The 17,757-nt window shown below is 43.0% G+C and overlaps 2 protein-coding genes across 4 annotated transcripts in view; one reads left to right on the top strand and one right to left on the bottom strand.

The window, feature by feature from the left end:
• The first annotated feature begins 4,504 nt into the window (after positions 1 to 4,504).
• On the top strand, positions 4,505 to 6,598 carry LOC118093769 (glucose-dependent insulinotropic receptor-like). The gene has a single exon (XM_088669807.1). It carries the CDS (start codon positions 5,072 to 5,074, stop codon positions 6,116 to 6,118), a length of 1,047 nt encoding a protein of 348 aa, XP_088525933.1. The 5' UTR covers positions 4,505 to 5,071; the 3' UTR covers positions 6,119 to 6,598.
• Positions 6,599 to 7,283: 685 nt separating this feature from the next.
• Positions 7,284 to 17,757, bottom strand: part of ERICH6 (glutamate rich 6) — a 38,257-nt gene continuing 27,783 nt past the window's right edge. For all 3 annotated transcript variants that reach the window (XM_060274482.2, XM_060274481.2, XM_060274480.2), the window contains 6 exons: positions 17,383 to 17,474; positions 16,298 to 16,461; positions 15,501 to 15,586; positions 10,802 to 10,963; positions 9,186 to 9,417; positions 7,284 to 7,582 (listed from right to left, as the gene is read on the bottom strand). In XM_060274482.2, the coding sequence (XP_060130465.2) occupies positions 7,322 to 7,582; positions 9,186 to 9,417; positions 10,802 to 10,963; positions 15,501 to 15,586; positions 16,298 to 16,461; positions 17,383 to 17,474 (997 nt within the window). In that variant the 3' untranslated portion in view covers positions 7,284 to 7,321. The remainder of the gene's footprint in view (positions 7,583 to 9,185; positions 9,418 to 10,801; positions 10,964 to 15,500; positions 15,587 to 16,297; positions 16,462 to 17,382; positions 17,475 to 17,757) is intronic.

Here is a 17,757-nt window from a genome sequence, read left to right on the forward strand (position 1 = left end):
GAAATCTGGGGAAGAACAGAGATGAGGACTTACTGCTGTACTAGTCACTGAGGTAGTTACTCTGAGAATGAACCAGAATTTTAATCAACTTGGAATTTAACACTCAAGTAGGGGCAGGACCGGATTTAGGTTTGATGAGGCCCTAAGCTACTGAAGGTAATGGGGCCATTTATATGTCCAGCTGTCCTTTGTCCACAGCAAATTGTCGCTGTTTTTTGTGTTGGATGTATGCTATATGGTAATTTATGGACCTAATGGGTATATAACAAAATATGTATTTTATCAAAGTAATTGTTGAACTTATATTTTGGAAATGTACATCCAGGTTTTTTCCCCCTTTAAATTTTTTTTAGGCCCCCAAGAGAGTCCTAAGCCAGGGGTCAGCAAACCTTTTCACCTTTTCAGCAGGGGGCTGGCCCACTGTTCCTCAGACCTTGTGGGGGGCTGAACTATATTTTTTTTGAGGGGGGAAATGAACGAATTCCTATGCCCCCAAAATAACCCAGAGATGCATTTTATTTATTTATTTATTATTATTATTATTATTATTATTTATACCCCACCCATCTGGCCGGGTTCCCCCAGCCACTCTGGGCGGCTTCCAACAAAACATTAAAATACAGAAATCCATCAAACATTAAAAGCTTCCCTAAACAGGGCTGCCTTAAGATGCCTTCTAAAGGTCTGGTAATTGTTGTTCTCTTTGACCTCTGGTGGGAGGGCATTCCACAGGGTGGGTGCCACTACCGAGAAGGCCCTCTGCCTGGTTCCCTGTAACTTGGCTTCTCGTAGCAAGGGAACCGCCAGAAGGCCCTCGGTGCTGGACCTCAGTGTCCGGGTAGAACAATGGGGGTGGAGGCACTCCTTCAGGTATACTGGACCGAGGCCATTTAGGGCTTTAAAGGTCAGCACCAACACTTTGAATTGTGCTCGGAAACATACTGGGAGCCAGTGTAGGTCTTTCAGGACCGGTGTTATGTGGTCTCGGCGGCCACTCCCAGTCACCAGTCTAGCTGCCGCATTCTGGATTAATTGTAGTTTCCGGGTCACCTTCAAAGGTAGCCCCACATAGAGCCCCACATTTTAAATAAAAGCACACATTCTACTCATGTAAAAACACTCTGATTCCTGGACCGCCTGCGGGCTGGATTGAGAAGGTGATTGGGCCGAATCTAGCCCCCGGGCCTTAGTTTGCCTACCCATGTCCTAAGCTATAGCTTGTTTAGCTTATACGTAAATCTGGCACTGAGTAGGGGGTGTTCAAGAGAAGAATCCTAAAACCAGGGAGGGGTTGCATTTGAGGCAGAGACTGACTGGTGGTTGTGGTCCTTTAAGCTCTCTTTCATAATTTTATTTTGCTACATGCAGCTAGGTTCCTCCCAGGCTGCCTCCTGTCCACATTCACGTCAAGCCTTCCCCTCCCAAGCATTAACCTGCTACAAGGTTATTAGTTGCTTGTTCCTACCCTTCTTAGCAGGTTTGGTATGATGTCTTGGAAGCAGTGCTTGTATTCATCAAGTAAACAAAAGGGAACCCTTCGTTTGTTATGGATACAAATCTTGTGATTTGCCTCCATTCTTCACATTCTAGTGCCAGCATAATTTATGCTTGTTCCCGTAATTTATACTAGATCATTCCAAAGCCCCTTTACTTGTAGCATTCGGTTATTTTAATAACAGAGTTACTTTTAATTTCAGTTCTTTACAGCGGGGGGTGGGGGACCTGTGCCGGAGGACCAAGTTGGACCTGCAAGACTGTTTACCCGAAACAATGCCCACCTGTCCCACTCCTGATGTCATGTGATGTCAGGCATGGGGCAAAGAGAGTCATGTCTCCATAAATATCTGGTTGCCCTTGGAGAATGCACTTTTGCAGCCAATCCCTGCAAAAGGTATAGTTGAAGTCACTGCCCTTCAACTCATAGGGCATGACTTCAAGCCTGCTGATCAGCATTGGTTCAAAACACCACACAGAGTGGTGTTGTTGTTTTTTGCAAGCATGGTGACATCACTGACATAAGGCAGTTTTCTGGTGGGTAACTTTCCCCACCAAATTCAGCCCACAAGGGGTAGGAGTTAAAAGAATAGCCTGCTGGCCAGATCAGGTTCTGTACTTCTGATCTGCAGCATGGGTGGCTAACCAGCAACCTAACAGATATTGTCCATCATCTCTGACCACTGGCCAAGCTGGCTGGGACTAATTGGAATTGAAGTTCAATACTTGAAAGGCTACAGGTTAGCCACCCCTGACTCACAGTATTTTTAAAACAACAGAATGAGAGTTTAAAGAAGAAATAATACTCTGAAAGAAGAAATAATGTTTTGCATGCTGTCTGTCTACGTGTGTGTGTGGTACCCTATGGCCCTCCGGTTATTGCTAGACTACATGTCCCTGACCATTAGCTTTGCTAGCTGGTGCTGATAAAGTTGAACTAAAAATAAATCTGGAAGGCTGAAGAGTTCCTATCCTTGCAATATGGGAAACGTCACTTGTTTAATCCTTCATAACTGGTCTTCAGTAAACCAAAAGTACTCAACTCTCACAAATCTTTTGACTGAGAACACCATAGGGTTTGGCCCTACAAACACTGAAAAAAGTAGTCCCACTGAATTCACACACAAAATTGTGAATTCACGCACAATTTTATTGAGCACCCAAAGCCATATACTTGTTTTTACTCAATATTCTTGTGGGCTTCCAATCAAAATGATTAAATAATACTTTGGTGCTCAAATTATAAAATGGATTGTTTCCTACTTCATAGAACCTTAAATTCTGTTGCCTTGCCTTTCCTGTTTTCAAGGTGCTGCAAAAGACTTTGGGTAATGCCTTTGAAAAGATTATTTCTGTCTCTCTCCCCACCCCCCACCTTTTTTCCAGTTGAAACTTCTTGGAGGACACTATCAATAGGCAATACAACATCAATTCTGCAGGATGGTCCTATGAGCTTTACCCTGTTGGGTCCCTATTTCTCATAGCTGCAACTAGCCACTGTTTTAAAGACCTAGGATTAGAAGCTTGCAGGCCCTAAAAGCTTGGCAGATGTTCTGTGTGAATTGCCTAGGAACAGCCACAAGGTACAATCTCTCCAAAGCAGTGTTTGCAGAGCTATTACTGAAACTCTTCTGGTGGCCATTAACAAGTAGTCGCTAGTGATACCTATCTTGGAATGGTTGACAATAAAACTGGAAACTGCAGTAAATGTGAACTTAATGAAAATACTGTTTGGACAGAGGATAAATTTACAACATATTAGAGTGAGTCCTGAGTTGAACCAGTTCCTTGCAGTTGTCTAAATATAGCACAGTTGGGTATACCTTTGTCTGTACACTATAAAATTCTCTTTTCTCTCAAACCTTAACAGAGCGCAGTTCTATTTGTTGCAACTATTTATGGGCTGCTTATTCTTTCCAGCGCCCAATTTTATGTAATTTATCTGTTCTTGTCCCTCTCTATTTGGGGCCCTGCTCTGGTTACTCTCAGAAATATAAGCAACAGACTTAGTTTCTATAACTGCCAGGAAGCTGGGTTTGGTTTTAGGGAATGGTGGTGGAGATTTACTAATTTGTTCTGACCCTTCTTGTACCACCCCTCTTACTCTTCATACTCTACTAGTCACTTTTATATAGCAATGTCATTGCAAAACATTGATTTCAGGAGGATGGAAGCCTGCGAGTGTTGTGTGTAGAACAGATGCTGTTGAACTGTCAATCAACCTTGACCATGCTATCTGGGGCTGACAGGAGTTACAGAACAAAATGCCTCGAAGACAACACATTGTTTTACCCCTGTCCTAAATCACAACTCTCGAACACATAACCTTGAACTTTAAAGAAAAATGCAAGATTTCTTGGCAACCTAAAACATCAAGAGTCAGAATATTAATACAGCTAGTTCAGCATTTTTTCTACACTGACTGGCAACAGTTTTCAAGGAGAGGGCTCTCCTAGCCATACCTGGAACATTTTGCAGGCAGTGCATGTGATTTACCTCCAAGCCTACCCTGCTTTGAAAGAAAGCTGGAGGATGCGGAACAATTGATTTTTAAAAAGTGTTTTGTCAAGTTAACAGTGTGATCCTATTCTTGTCTTATTAGAGATTGAGTTCAATGGGACTTAATCCAAGTAAGGAAATACTGGACACCAGGATTGCATTCCTAAATAAAATGTAGGAAGTACTAAGCCCCCATTTTACTTTTGGCTTAATAAAGCCAACCAGTATTGGAAAGCTTGGATTCTGGTGTTGTTGTTGTTGTTTAGTCGTTTAGTCGTGTCCGACTCTTCGTGACCCCATGGACCATAGCACGCCAGGCACTCCTGTCTTGCACTGCCTCCCGCATTCTGGTGAGGATTCTGGTGAGCTTTTACCAATTCACATCCTAGCCTTGTATTTACATCCAGTATCCACTAAACTGGAAACAATGACCTTTTTCTGGCCGTAGTAACTGAAGTATGTTTTCTACCCGAGATCAAATGATTTGACTCCATTGGCATTAATAGCATAAACACACAGGAATATTTTCCTGCATGCAAACAGGACATGGTTTTTAAACTGCATGAGCTCCTTTTAGCTGCCTAATGGTGGGGAGGAGCTCACAATGTTTCTCCACTCTGTTTGTCAAACGCCTTCCTTATCTTTCTGCGTCAAAGACCGTTTCAGGAACTGATTGAACAAGGCTGCACTGCCCAACCCAGGTGTTTTCCCCCTCCTCAAGCCAATGAGTTCATTGTGCCTGAAGCCTTCATGCATCTTCAGACACATCTCTGCCAGATGAAAAAGAAAAACCTATATTCACAAAGGGGAAAAGAACTCGGAAGCTACAGTGATGCTGGCAATCTCTCTCTATGGCAAACATTTCCCAGCGGTTTGAAAAGAACCCCCTGACCAGCAGAGCAGAGCCAATGGATTCTAGACACGGGATCATCACTTCTTGCTGCTGTTACTTGTACCAGTTTCTCAAAAGTAGTATGTTTCCTCCCAGCCTGATGTCGCCTCTTGTGGATTGATTGTAAGGTGCATAGGCAAGGCATATGTTAAACCCTGTAGTTTCCACTGCTGCTTCTCAAAGAAGATGCCGGATACGTTGTGTACAGTGCTACATGCCTTCTTAAGCGTCTTCATCCCATCATCCAACCTCTTGGTGATCATAGTCATCTGTCAGCTGAGAAAGAAGAAACCAAGCAGAAACTATGTCTTCATCCTTAACTTGGCAGCTGCTGATCTGCTGGTTGGTGTGATGTGCATTGGGGAAGCTTTGGATGATGCAACAGATGCACTATTTGACCAAAATCTGTTTCTTTGTCTCTTGCGGATCTGCATGAGCATCACTCCTTGCATTGGGTCCATTCTCACCTTGCTTTTGGTTTCTCTGGACAGGTACTTGGCAGTGAAGTTGCCTCTTCATTACCCTACACTTATGAGCAAGAAACCTATAGTCTTCTCTCTTGTTGTCCTGTGGACGGTTTCCTTCTTGGTGGGACACATGCCACTTATTTTCTCACAACTTCGCCTGAGTGAACTCTCAGGTACCTGTGGGGTCCTGGCAGCAGCCAAGAGTGACTACCTGTACATAATCTGCTTTGGCATCTATATCCCTGCCTTGCTGACCTTGGTCTGTTTACATATCTCGGTGGGAAGGATTGCTTATCTTCATCAGAAGCAGATCCAGCGTGTCTGCCTGCACCCAGATACCCCTACTGCTCCTCTCCGCCATTTCAAAGCTCTGAGGACAGTCCTCATTATGATTATCTGTTTTGTCCTCTTCTGGAGCCCTTATTATGTAACTGCCATTGTGAAAGCTACTTGTACCTCCTGCAGCCTGAGCTCACAGCTGAAGGATTTGTTATTCATTTTAGGAGAAGCCAATTCTCTGATAAATCCTTTTATCTATTCGCTATACAGCAAGGATATAAGAACCCAGTTGGTCAAAATGATGAAGTGTAAGGGAAAGGAACAAATAAAACCCCACAAGTCCAACAGGTTGGCAGCGACCCATTTCAACATCATAAACCAAAGTGACTTACCCTGCGGAGGAGCCACAAGACGAAATTCATCTGGGGATCAACCGCCTAAATCTCTTCCCTTCAACAGTTTCAGAGGAGTACTCACCATTTCTTGATCCAAGGCGGAAGAGAGAAAACCCACCACAAAGCAGGTGGAAAGCTTAGTGTGCACTGATCATCAGTAAAAAAGGTAATGCAGAAAAAGTCCAAATGCGCAACCAAGTTTTCTGAACTAAGGTTTGGGCTTCCTATTCTATCTATTCCACTACTGGGCAGTTAACCATAATTTGGTGATGCAGAGATCAACAGTGAGCTAAGAAAACAGTGATGCATACATTTCTCCTCAGTGTTCTTTTTAATAATTGCCTTTTGGGAACAAGTGCGCAAATAATTTTACCCTAACACAGAATTTTGTTTGTGGTGTTATCCAGTCCACCATCTCTTTGTAAGATATATGTTCCTTTTTGCCTGGTTATCTGGTTCCACATGTGGCCTAGGTAAACGAGCTAGAAGGGAAAATGTGTTGGGTCTAGTTTGAGTACCAATTTCTATGCAGTTAATTTAATCCAAGAATCAATAAACAATAAAAACCCAAATCTCTCTCCAGTCTTTACGTTCTTCTCCTACCCTTATTGCTGTATTACATTGTTATTTATTACATTGTTAAACTTAACCCCCCCCCCGCTCTTGGGAGGACATCCCATATAGCTGTTGCTTCCATTGACTAGCTGCCTGTTTTCTAAAAAGACGGAGAACAGAAATTAGTGGCCATGCAGGCTGTTCAAGGAAACTTGACAGGCATGGCCCATAAGCAATTGGTTTCTAGTATTGTTACATTCATCAACTGCTTGTGAAAGGCCACAGTACAAAGTAATATATGATGGGAATCAACTCATGCTGCAGATCAGATATGAGGAACTTTTGGCTCTGCAGAAGTTGTAAACCTCACAAAGATCCAACCCATGCTGCCAGGACCATTACAGTTGCATCTGTCTGTCTCGGGAGACAATGGATGAGTGCACCTGTCTAAGCTCAATTCCTCAAGTAGAGTCTGGGCTCGGAACCATAACAGCACCTAATTCATAGAGTTGGGTGGTGCTAAAATGCCAATCTATTTTAACTTCCTGCCTAAAGTAGGCTCCGCGTCCCCCTTTTCTGCTGTATAACACAAGAAGGTACTGCATGTTATGTGACCAGCATAAATGGAACTGTTATTAAATGAATCCTGAGATCTGTTTTCCGATACTTGTAGAATTCAACAAAACAGTAAATATTCCTTCGAACAATGAAACAAGTAACTTTATATAACATAATCACGATCAGGTTGGTGAATTTAATGTTTCCATGATTAAGGTGTCCAGAGCAGAACTTACTTCACATTCCTTACAAAGGTTCATTAACCTCAAAGCCTTAGTGAAAAGAAACGAAGGCAGCTGGAGCTTAGCCCACCAGTCATTGTTAGGAAAATCTAAACACCCTTGCAGTTTAGCAAAGATGCGGAGAATCTTTATTCGGCAGGCAAACAGGAAGAGGTCATCTTCAGACACAAACTTCGGCCACGGGTGATGGTCAGCGAGCGGCTTTTAAGGAAGCAAAAAAGCAAGGAGTTAATGTAGTTCCCAAGTCACATGGCAGTTCTCACTTGCAGAAAGTCAGAAAGGTCACACAGGGAAGGAAACCTAACCGTGAGTATTGTTTTAAATCAAGAGAAATAAAGGGAAATTAAATCGTATTACCGTGAGAGAAAACTGACCAACATTGTAGTCTTACTTCTCTCTGACCGTGAAGTGAGGCAAGGGCCAGATTCCCTCTTCTTAGCTGGAATTTACTGATGGGCAGACCTTGCTGATGTTGGCAAGGCTAAAAAGAGGGTGCTTCCCCATTCCCTGGCATGCCCTCAGACCAGGGGTTAACTATGCCAGCCCTGGAGTTGGCATTGTTGGTTCACTTTAATTTCCCTCTCATTCTTCCCAGCCAAAAACAAATTGGAAAAGGACTGAGGAGTTCAAAGAGCACTAATTTCTACCTTCTTGAGAGCCTACTCTCTCAAAAAACAACCACTAACCCTATTTTTATTCAACCTCATTAAAACTGCAGAAATAGCAAAAGGCATAAAACCAACTCAAAGTCAGATTGGTATTCAGAAACTTCCCCCTTCGCATGCACATGGGCACCACATTTGCTGAAACCTCAAGAAGGGCAGGAGTCTCTAACATTTGCTAATATGTCCAATATTATTCCTGCTCATAGTAGACCCATTGAAATTAATGGGAATGGCTAACTTAGGTCCATTAATTTCAATGGATCTACTCTGAATACAACTTGGATGGATCCATCCCAATGTCCTTTTATTCTCTTAAAACTGCTATTTCCTGCATTCCCTGTTAAAAAGAAAGCATGCAGTTCCTGCTCTCGTTTTCAAATTTGCTGAAATTTAATGTATGGAATTACCCGTATATTCTGGTGTATAAGACGACTGGGCGTATAAGACGACCCCCAACTTTTCCAGTTAAATATAGAGTTTGGGATATACTCACTGTATAAGAAATACAACCCGGTGTTTAAGACGACCCCTGGCTTTTGAGAAGATTTTCCTGGGTGAAAAAGTAGTCTTATACGCAGGAATATACTGTATATTGCTAAGCAATGTGCGCTTGAGAGGAGTTCAAGAACAGTTATGGGCACGTTTATAATCTGGATCAGATTACATAATCAACTTTTAAACTTCATGGCTGAAGAGTGTTCTACCTACTAGATTTTTAACTCAAAGGTTTTATATAAATCATATTCTTTCTTGGCCTGTTCTCAAGTCTGCTTTTTTCTTAACTTATCCTATAAGCCACATCATTTTAGTCTCAACCTGAATTCTTGGTTATACAAATTCATCTCTGTAAATGCTTTCGTAAATCTTTTTGAAATTATAAATTGTTTCCCTCTTTTTGTTCACTAGAGGGGGGGGGAACCCTAACTTCCATCTGACTGACATCTTGGTTTATTTGGTCAAGTGATGCTGAACTATAGGCATTGTCTTGTTATGTGTCAGTCTTTGGCCGATTTAACTTCGCTTTTCAAGTAGCTCTGCAAGTTCAAAGCAAACTGCTGCATCCCTTTTTTCAAAAACGTTTTCTGTATTTTCCCCAAAACAATCCCACCCTCCCCCATAGTAACTCTGAATTAAAGTACCTTTACTTTTGCTCCTATGTTGATTTTTGCCTGTTTTCCGCTTGCAAGGAAAGAAATGGCTACTCTGTCTTGCTCAACTATCCTGACACCAACGTTCTGGTTCAAGGATAGAAAGACTGGCTTAAATGGTGCTCTTGAGACGCACTTCTGCAAATTGTTGGGCCAGATCCACGTTTTCACTTTGTTGCCAACTTCATCCGAATAATGTCCTCCTCGAATCGTAACATTTATCCTAAATGTGGAAAATAACAACTTGAGGGGGCCTCCAATCGGGAAGGGGGTGGGGGAAAACCTGGCTATACAGCCCAAGCCCTTGGCTGAAAACATCTTCACATCCAGATATCGTCAAATCAAATAGGGGGGAAATAGCGAAGGTACAAGGGCAAGCTCCAAGTTCAGATCAACAATAGCCAAATACTGGCTTGCCTCCACACCAGGGTCACTTGCCTCATCAAAGATCAGCCTGCCTGCTAACAGAGTTACCCCACCCAACTCTTAGGATCATCATTTCCATTGCTAGACAAATAGGGTAGTATTTAACTTAATTATTCCATTAAAAACCTTTTCATTGGCTAACAAGCTGCCCCCAATTACAGTGGTACCTCGGTTTACAAACACAATTGGTTCTGGAAGTCTGTACTTAACCTGAAGTGTACTTAACCTGAAGCGAACTTTCCCACTGAAAGTAATGGAAAGTGGATTAATCCGTTCCAGACAGGTCCGCGGAGTACTTAAACTGAAAATACTCAAATTGAGGCGTACTTAAACCGAGGTATGACTGTAATTTGACACAGACACCATCTCAGAAGAGTTGTTCCTTCTCTTTTGACATAGGAGGGAATATCATTTCTAATATGGCTGCTGTGGCATAGGCATTCGTCAATGCGAAAACAAGGAATGTGTCTTCTTTTTTTAAAAAAAGGTTGATTTTACTTACAGGAAAATGTAAACGTATTTAATGAGCTGACAGACTGATTAAAACCCATACAATTTCTCACTTAGAATTTCTTTCATCAGGAGGCAGAACTACAAATTTGGTTTCTGGGGTTTTTAATACCCCTGAGCTCAGCAAGTTCAGAGGATGCCGTTTCTCCTAGCACAGTGTTGTTGCGATGGGACAAACCTCATGTGCTGAACATCATCTTGTCAGGCTGCTTTTGCACTCAGCTTACTTCTCCATCCCTGACTGGCATTCAGATGCTGCTAACCTCTCCCTCTTACTGCTAATTCTGCCAGCTTGCCTCTGCTGAAAGGAAGCCACAGCACAGGAGCTAAAATGCCATTCTGTCTTATAACTTCCCTTTCCCACAGCAGGGCCGAAACACATGTGACTATTTTGGGAACAAACATGAAGCTTTCGAAATGGCTCTCAAATTTCCAATTCTTGCAGTTTTCTAGGCGGGAAATCCATTTTTAATGTTCAGTTGGAACTTTTACCTTCACCAGTAACCTCAAGTATTCTTTATGTGCCGTTTGGTTAACAAAGGACACTGCATATGTTTTTGAATTAGAAAACAAGGTCCTGACTACCCTTCAAATTAAGTACAAAACACAGGTATACATTTTACAACCTAAACGTAAAACAACAAGACCGAACCTGATTGAACTGAACGTACCACACATTTCCAGTTGAATAATGATAGCAAGTCCCATTGCCACAGGAATCGAACACCGCTTGGATTTCTGCATTCTCAGGCTTGTCATCTTGTACTATGGCAACATAGCCTGTGCCCTCATTCCTTTGTACAATGATAATCGCCAGATTTCCAGAGGGATAGCTGTATGTAGATAAGGTTCCAACGGGCCCATTAACGTCGTGTTATCAAGGCGTGTGCGTGGCTTCAACTGATTAGTTCTTTGTGTGCGTTTGTGTTCTTTGCTACCACTTCTGAACGATTTAGTCCTACTTTCTGCTATGCTTTTGCACCCATATCACAACAAACACCAGAAACACTGTGTGTACTTCTGTAACCCAATAAAATCTTCAATAAAAACAAACCCAAACAAACACTGTCACTACCTCTTCCAGGGTTGTGTGATAGCAAAACAGAGTGGCTAAGATTGCGGCAAAAACCCACCACCTTTAACAGAAAAAGCGAAATAGTAGCTCCTAGGAAAATCCTTCAACTGGTCGAAAATGTGGCTGCCAGGCTTGGAGTTTGGAACATGCTACTTTTTATCTGTTCCATCTTTATCTAGTAGCACGGTCACCTATTTCCCCCCAGACTCAGTTATGAACCATTAATAGCCTTTAAAGTATTTGCAGTGCAACTCTATACACATCTTCTGAGAAGTTAAATTCCACTGAATTCAGTGTAGCTTACTCCTAGTGCAGAGGTTCTCCAACTTTTTTCTCTGGGCTACACATTCAGAATAAAAATTTGCTCGCTGATTTTCTAACTGAAAAGAAATACATTGCATAACAAAAAGAAACGACTCTTTGTGGTGCCTGATGTATAACACAGAACACAACTTCTTTACATGGGCGTAGGCAGGGGGGGCAGGAGGGGGCAGCTGCCCCCCTAGAAGCAAAAAATTATTGTATTTTACAGACCATAACCAACACTTTTCCCCTCCAAAAACTGAAGTGGAAAGGGCTTTGCTTTAGCGAGAGCAGCTCTCCACTTGCTGGGGGGGGGGGGAACACAGCTGTAACAAAAACACATCAAATAAATAAAGCAAAGTGGCTACCGGTACTTAAGCAGTTAAGACAATGGAGCAGAAAATCCCTTCAGGCAAGGTTTGATAGCTGACCAATTCACCCTATTGTTCTTCAGTGGTAGTTGTTAATGAGCATTCAGGGATCACATTAAGAGTTCTATTGGCGATTTAATGAGGGTGCATTGACTAAGGTGGCTCTGCAAGGCTAAAAGGAAATGAATAAGAAAGGGGGGGCTGTAGCTTTTGATAGACACAGTGATGTTTATAAAAAGCAGAGGTGTTCCAGTCTGCCCCTCCTCCTGCATCTGTATACTGTAAATCAGGGGTGGCCACCTCCCAAGAGACTCTGATCTACTCACAGAGTTAAAAACTGGGAGTGATCTACCCCCTTTTGGGGGGTTCAGGTCAAAGCTGTTGAGTTTTTTTAAGGAAGGGAAGCCCTGTTTTTTTTTGAGTTTAGGTCAAACTTGTTGAGCTTCTTTTAGGAGGAAGGGAGGCCCATTTTTGTTTAGGGCTTCAGGTCATAGTTCAGCTTTTTTTAGGGAGGAGGAAAATTTTGGGTGAGCTTTTTTTAGGAGTGCCAGTGATCTAGCAGTGATCTACCACAGACATCCAGTGATCTGGATGTACCAGTATCTTCCTCTTGCTGCAGAGTTCCAGCATCACAGCGTCACATCACCCAGAGGCACCCACAAATGTGAGTTATCCCTCTCTCTATTTCTTCCTTCCCTCCCTCTTCTGTCCTTAATACTGTGGGGGGGGGGGGGCAGATAAGCCCCACATAGAAAGCCCATCAACATGGGGGGATGACTCTTTTAAATACAGTATTTACCAGTAATTGGGGGGGGGCACCGGTGATCTTCCGAAGGTGCATTCTGCAACACATCACTGGTGCAGCAATAGCGGTGTGTTTATATGGGAACATCCGCATATTCTGTTTTATTAGTTTTGTAATATTTCCCCAATGGTCAGGTGGAGTGCCCCTCCTTTGAGGGGGGTACGATTGGATTTACTGGAACTCCAGAATGCCCACAGGGAAGAGGAAAAAAATAATCAGAGAAGAGAAGAAACTCAGGGGTGCAGTATGGAGGCCTGGATGGCAAAATACTGTAAAAAGGGGGTGGGGTGAAGGGAGAGTGAGGTTGTGATTAATAGGATGGATTATTAGGATTAAAACTGGACTGCTGACTACGGAACTTGCTGGATTGGGGGGTTGGAGCCGGAAATTGGGGATGAAAGGTTAGATTGGGAATAGTTATAGTTTAAAAGTGAATTGATTTTGGAAAAAGGTGAAAATATGGAGGCTTATAGAGGGGGAAAAAAATTAGGCACGGGAAGAAAAATTGGAGTTTGATTTTTTAGTGATTTAGATATTTGGGGAAAATGATAATAGTCAAGTTTTAAAGTAGTATAAGGTAATTATTTCTATAGATTAAGAAACTGTTGAAGAGGATAAAAAAGGGACGAAAACCGGGGAAGGGGGGAGGTCGGGGAAGCCCACAAAATATGGTTTATTAATTATGAATGGAAAAAAGATTATTTTTGTTTTGTTTTGTTTTTCCTTTTTTGTCTTTTTTTTCTTCTTCTTTTTTTTACTCTTTTTGGTATGAGAATAGATGGTTGGATGGATGCCTTCCTGCGTACTGCCCTGGTTTCCTGGAGCTCTCTGGTGGCAGGGGGGGGGGCTTTGGGGGCAGGGGAGGGGGAGGAGGACAGAAATCCAAGCATAAAATGGACCATCTCTGACTGTTCACCTGTGTGGGATACTTCTGTGGCAGGGGAGGACCCATGGAGGGGGGTGGGAAGAAGGTGGAAAAGGTGTTCATGTATGTACCGTTTTTTGTAATTTGTAAAATCAATAAAAATTATGTTTTTTTAAAAAAAGAACCCACAACATGGTTGAAATATTATGCTGATATGCAGCAACGCCTTGGAGCCATCGTGTCTGCGGCCGTGCCTTGCCTTGCCCTCGCCCGCCCTGTCACCCCCTCTCACCTACCCGACCCTCCCGTCCTCTCCAACCAAGCAGGGTAGCCGCCGATGCTGCCAGCCCCAGAAGCACAAGGTGGCCGCTGCCGCCGCCACGATGTCATCAGGCCAGCTGGCCCTGTAGCCCCGCCCACATTCCCACTTTGGGGCCCCGCCCCTGAACGACCATGGATTGCCCCCCCCCTAGTTTTGATCCTGGCTACGCCCCTGCTTCTTTATAATATGATCATGGAACGTCCAGAAAGTATAAAAGGATGCAGCTACATAAGAACATGGGCCGTTCCCCAAATATAATTATAAGCAAGCCTTTTACATTAAGTAGGCATACAAACTCAGTGAGAAGTGTGAGCTTGCTTCTTAGACAAACAAACTCTCATCAACACAAAGAAGTCTTTCTCTTTTCTGATCTTTCATATTAGTTGAAAATCCTTGTTCGCAATAGATTCTGGAGAACTGGAGAATAACCAGTGCTCTTGAATATCTATCCATATTCTGGAAATAAAAACATTATTTTGATACTATACTGCACTGCACTGCACTGAAATATTTAAATGATTTCTTTGATTTGATTCCTTGAATCTTCCTGCCACCCCAGTGCCAGGAGCACACCACACCCTTTGAGAACCACTGCCCTAGATGGCTTTAGGATTGCATAGTTAATAGCTTACTAATAACCTGGTACTAGCTGCTCTTTTCCAAGTCCCAACATCAGTGGACACTTGGGGCCCCTCCAGACCGGTGATCTTCCGAAGGTGCATTCTGCAACGCATCACTGGTGCAGCAATAGCGGTGTGTTTATATGGGAACATCCACATATTCTGTTTTATTAGTTTTGTAATATTTCCCCAATGTTATTGCATTACTGCCATCAGCAGGGGCATGACTCCCGCACTACAGCCCAAGCAAAGCGGGACAAAAACACCCCGTAACATTTGTGGTATAAGAAGTCACAGGATTTCAGGGGGAAGTTATGGGACATGCATTGATTGGGAACAAAGCAGTATAGCAGCCCTGAAATTTGCAGGCACAAAGACCACTTCCTCATAGCTTTGTAAAGCACTAATCCAGGCATCCCCAAACTGCGGCCCTCCAGATGTTTTGGTCTACAACTCCCATGATTCCTAGCTAACAGGACCAGTGGTTGGGGAAGATGGGAATTATAGTCCAAAACATCTGGAGGGCCAAAATTGGGGGGGCGCCTGCATTAATCCCTTCGTCCAACATTCACAATATTACTAAGGAGGACAGGTATCTGCTCCTCACGTACAAGCATAGATAGAAATAGGAAAAAACCACCCTCTTTACTACAATATTGACTGTGACTGTGACAGGGTGGTTAAAAGGTAAGGTAAAGTTACATGCATAGTTGAATTTGAGTTGAGTTCTTAACCTTTTCCCAATGAAATTGATGGGACTTAAAATGTGCTTAGCTTTGGCTGAATTATACCCTTAATACCAGGCATCCCCAAACTGCGGCCCTCCAGATGTTTTGGCCTACAACTCCCATGGTCCCTAGCTAACAGGACCAGTGGTCTGTGAAGATGGGAATTGTAGTCCAAAACATCTGGAGGGCCAAAGTTTGGGGATGCCTGCTTAATACTGTAAAGATGTGCCTCAGATATCGCCACGAGTCCAAAAAAAACCCCCAAACCACAAAAAGGATACAATATTTGTGCACTTCCATCTGGAAACATGGTAAGAAACTTCACACCGTTTTTGTAGTATTGCTGGAAGAACTGGTTTTTCAGCAACTGCACATGAAAGGAAAACAAGACATGTACTTTAAAATGATATTTTGTTTTCAGGAGAATTGGTATACAAAAGGGGGGGCAGGGAAAAAAGGGTCACTACACAAAAAGGGTGGTGGGATTAGGTAACCAAAAGCTATGCTGCCCAACTGAATTGTCCCTTCCCAGTTTTCTCCTTCTACAAGTTGAGTTTCTAGTGAGACCTGCTGCCTCCCAGCTCAGCGATCCTGTAGCCAAGTGACGGTTAATAGTTGACCGTTCTGGGAATGGAGGGACCAGAGTGCAAGATCTCAGACAAGCGGTTGCAAGCCAGTCCTCCGCGGCAACCAGGTTGGATGTTACATAGGCAAACATTCAAGGCAGCATTCTGCCGGCAGCTAAAGTCCAATGCAGGAAGTCTCCTGCTCCAGCATCCCTAATAGAACTACAAATCCCAGAGTTCCATAGGAAGAGGGTCTGGTGGTTAAATCACTCTGGGAATTGTCGCTCTGGGAGGGAAAATGTGTGTGTGGGAGTGTCTCATCACCCTTAACAAACGACAGTCTCCAGGATGTCTGGTGGGCGGGGGGGGGGGGGGGGGAGCTATTACTGTTAAAGTGGTATTATGGTGCAGCTGTTGCCATAGTCAAATGCAGAATGCTCCAATGATTTTATCCTGGAAGCAGAAGGAGGTCCAATAATGGGGTTCCAGCGCAGGAGAATCCAGGTACTTACCTTTCCACCTGCAATAGTGAAATCGCAGCTAGAGATGCTGTAGCTAGCCTCTTGGCTCGTGGGACTTTGGAATTTAATTCCCTGGAGAGGCATCTTCGTCCAGCCTGACATGGAAGGTCCAATTTGGGACAGGCAGTAGGAAATGGTGCTGAGTTGCCGAGAATCTAGGGAACATGAAGCAGCACAGAATGTTGTTCAATAAAGGTTATTCAATAAACTTGAACTAAGGAGGACAAAAAGCAATTTCAATATAGTTCAGATTTATTTTGTTTCATTTGGGTTTTTAATAGCCTGCTCTTCAATGCAAATTATTAGCGCGGCTCCCAATATGGAATTAAAAACCACCATAACAAAGTTAAAAACGAATAAAGAAATTATAGCAAAACACAGCAGCAACACAAATTGGATTAGCAGCCAAGGTAAAAATTACAACGGATGTTTATATTAAGAGTCTTAATAATGAACCTGTTTACTAACCTGAAACAATAAAACAGAGAGTTAAAAAAAAACACAGTGCACGTCTCTTATCTAGGTGTGTTGGTAGGAACATGCTAGATCTGGCCCAAGAGACCATTTAATTCAAGGATGGGTAACTGACCCTCCAGATGTTGTTGAACTACAAGTGCCATCATCCTCCACACTGACCCTGCTGGCTGAGGCTGATGGGAGATGGAGTCCAACAACTTCTGAAGGTTCCCTACCCCTGTTATAAATAATTTATGCTCTTCCTATCATAATTGAATCAAATTGCCCCCTATAACTGGAGATATGACCACATCTCCCCTGTTGACACATAACAGCAATAGCAGTCAGGGGCAAGCTCCGGGAAATCTGGAAGACATTCTGTACAGGAAGCAGTACAAGACCACTCTCTGCACAGGGAGCTCCTGTTCTTCAACTCTTTGTTGCACACATAGGCAACCCTATTAACAGGGAATCAAGAGTTTGGCTGGGGACATGGCGAGATTCTAGTGTAAGAGTGAATATGTGCCAGTTTTCAATCTCTGCTCTATAAGAGCCATTCTCATGGTTTCACCCACTCATGAGTACTGTCCATAATAACTTGCAGAAAAATTAGAACTCACAGTCGAAGACATGAGTTGGAACTACGTCCTTTTCTCTCTCTTTCTCTTTTGGGAGGTGGACAAACTGTTGGGCCATTTGTTTCTCCTTCAGCCTGCAAAATCAAAACATACGTGGCATGAATTCCCAATTTCTTAAACGTTGGATTTCAGGTGCTCTTGGAGGGTTGGCAAGGTGACTAGCTGATCTTTTAGCCACTGAAACAGAAGAGATGCTCCTCTCCTGCAGATCACCCTGGTCTTGCTCACGATATCTTTTTCTATAACAGAGAATTTGACTGCACATGTTTGTGTGTAACCATTGGCTAAAGCCTATGAATCAGGGCCAGACCTCCTGAATTAGCAGGAAAGCTCAAAACTCAATATACAGTGGTACAG

The sequence above is a fragment of the Zootoca vivipara genome, chromosome 5, assembly GCF_965207765.1.
Source record: "Zootoca vivipara chromosome 5, rZooViv2.hap1.1, whole genome shotgun sequence".
Lineage (NCBI taxonomy): Eukaryota > Metazoa > Chordata > Lepidosauria > Squamata > Lacertidae > Zootoca > Zootoca vivipara.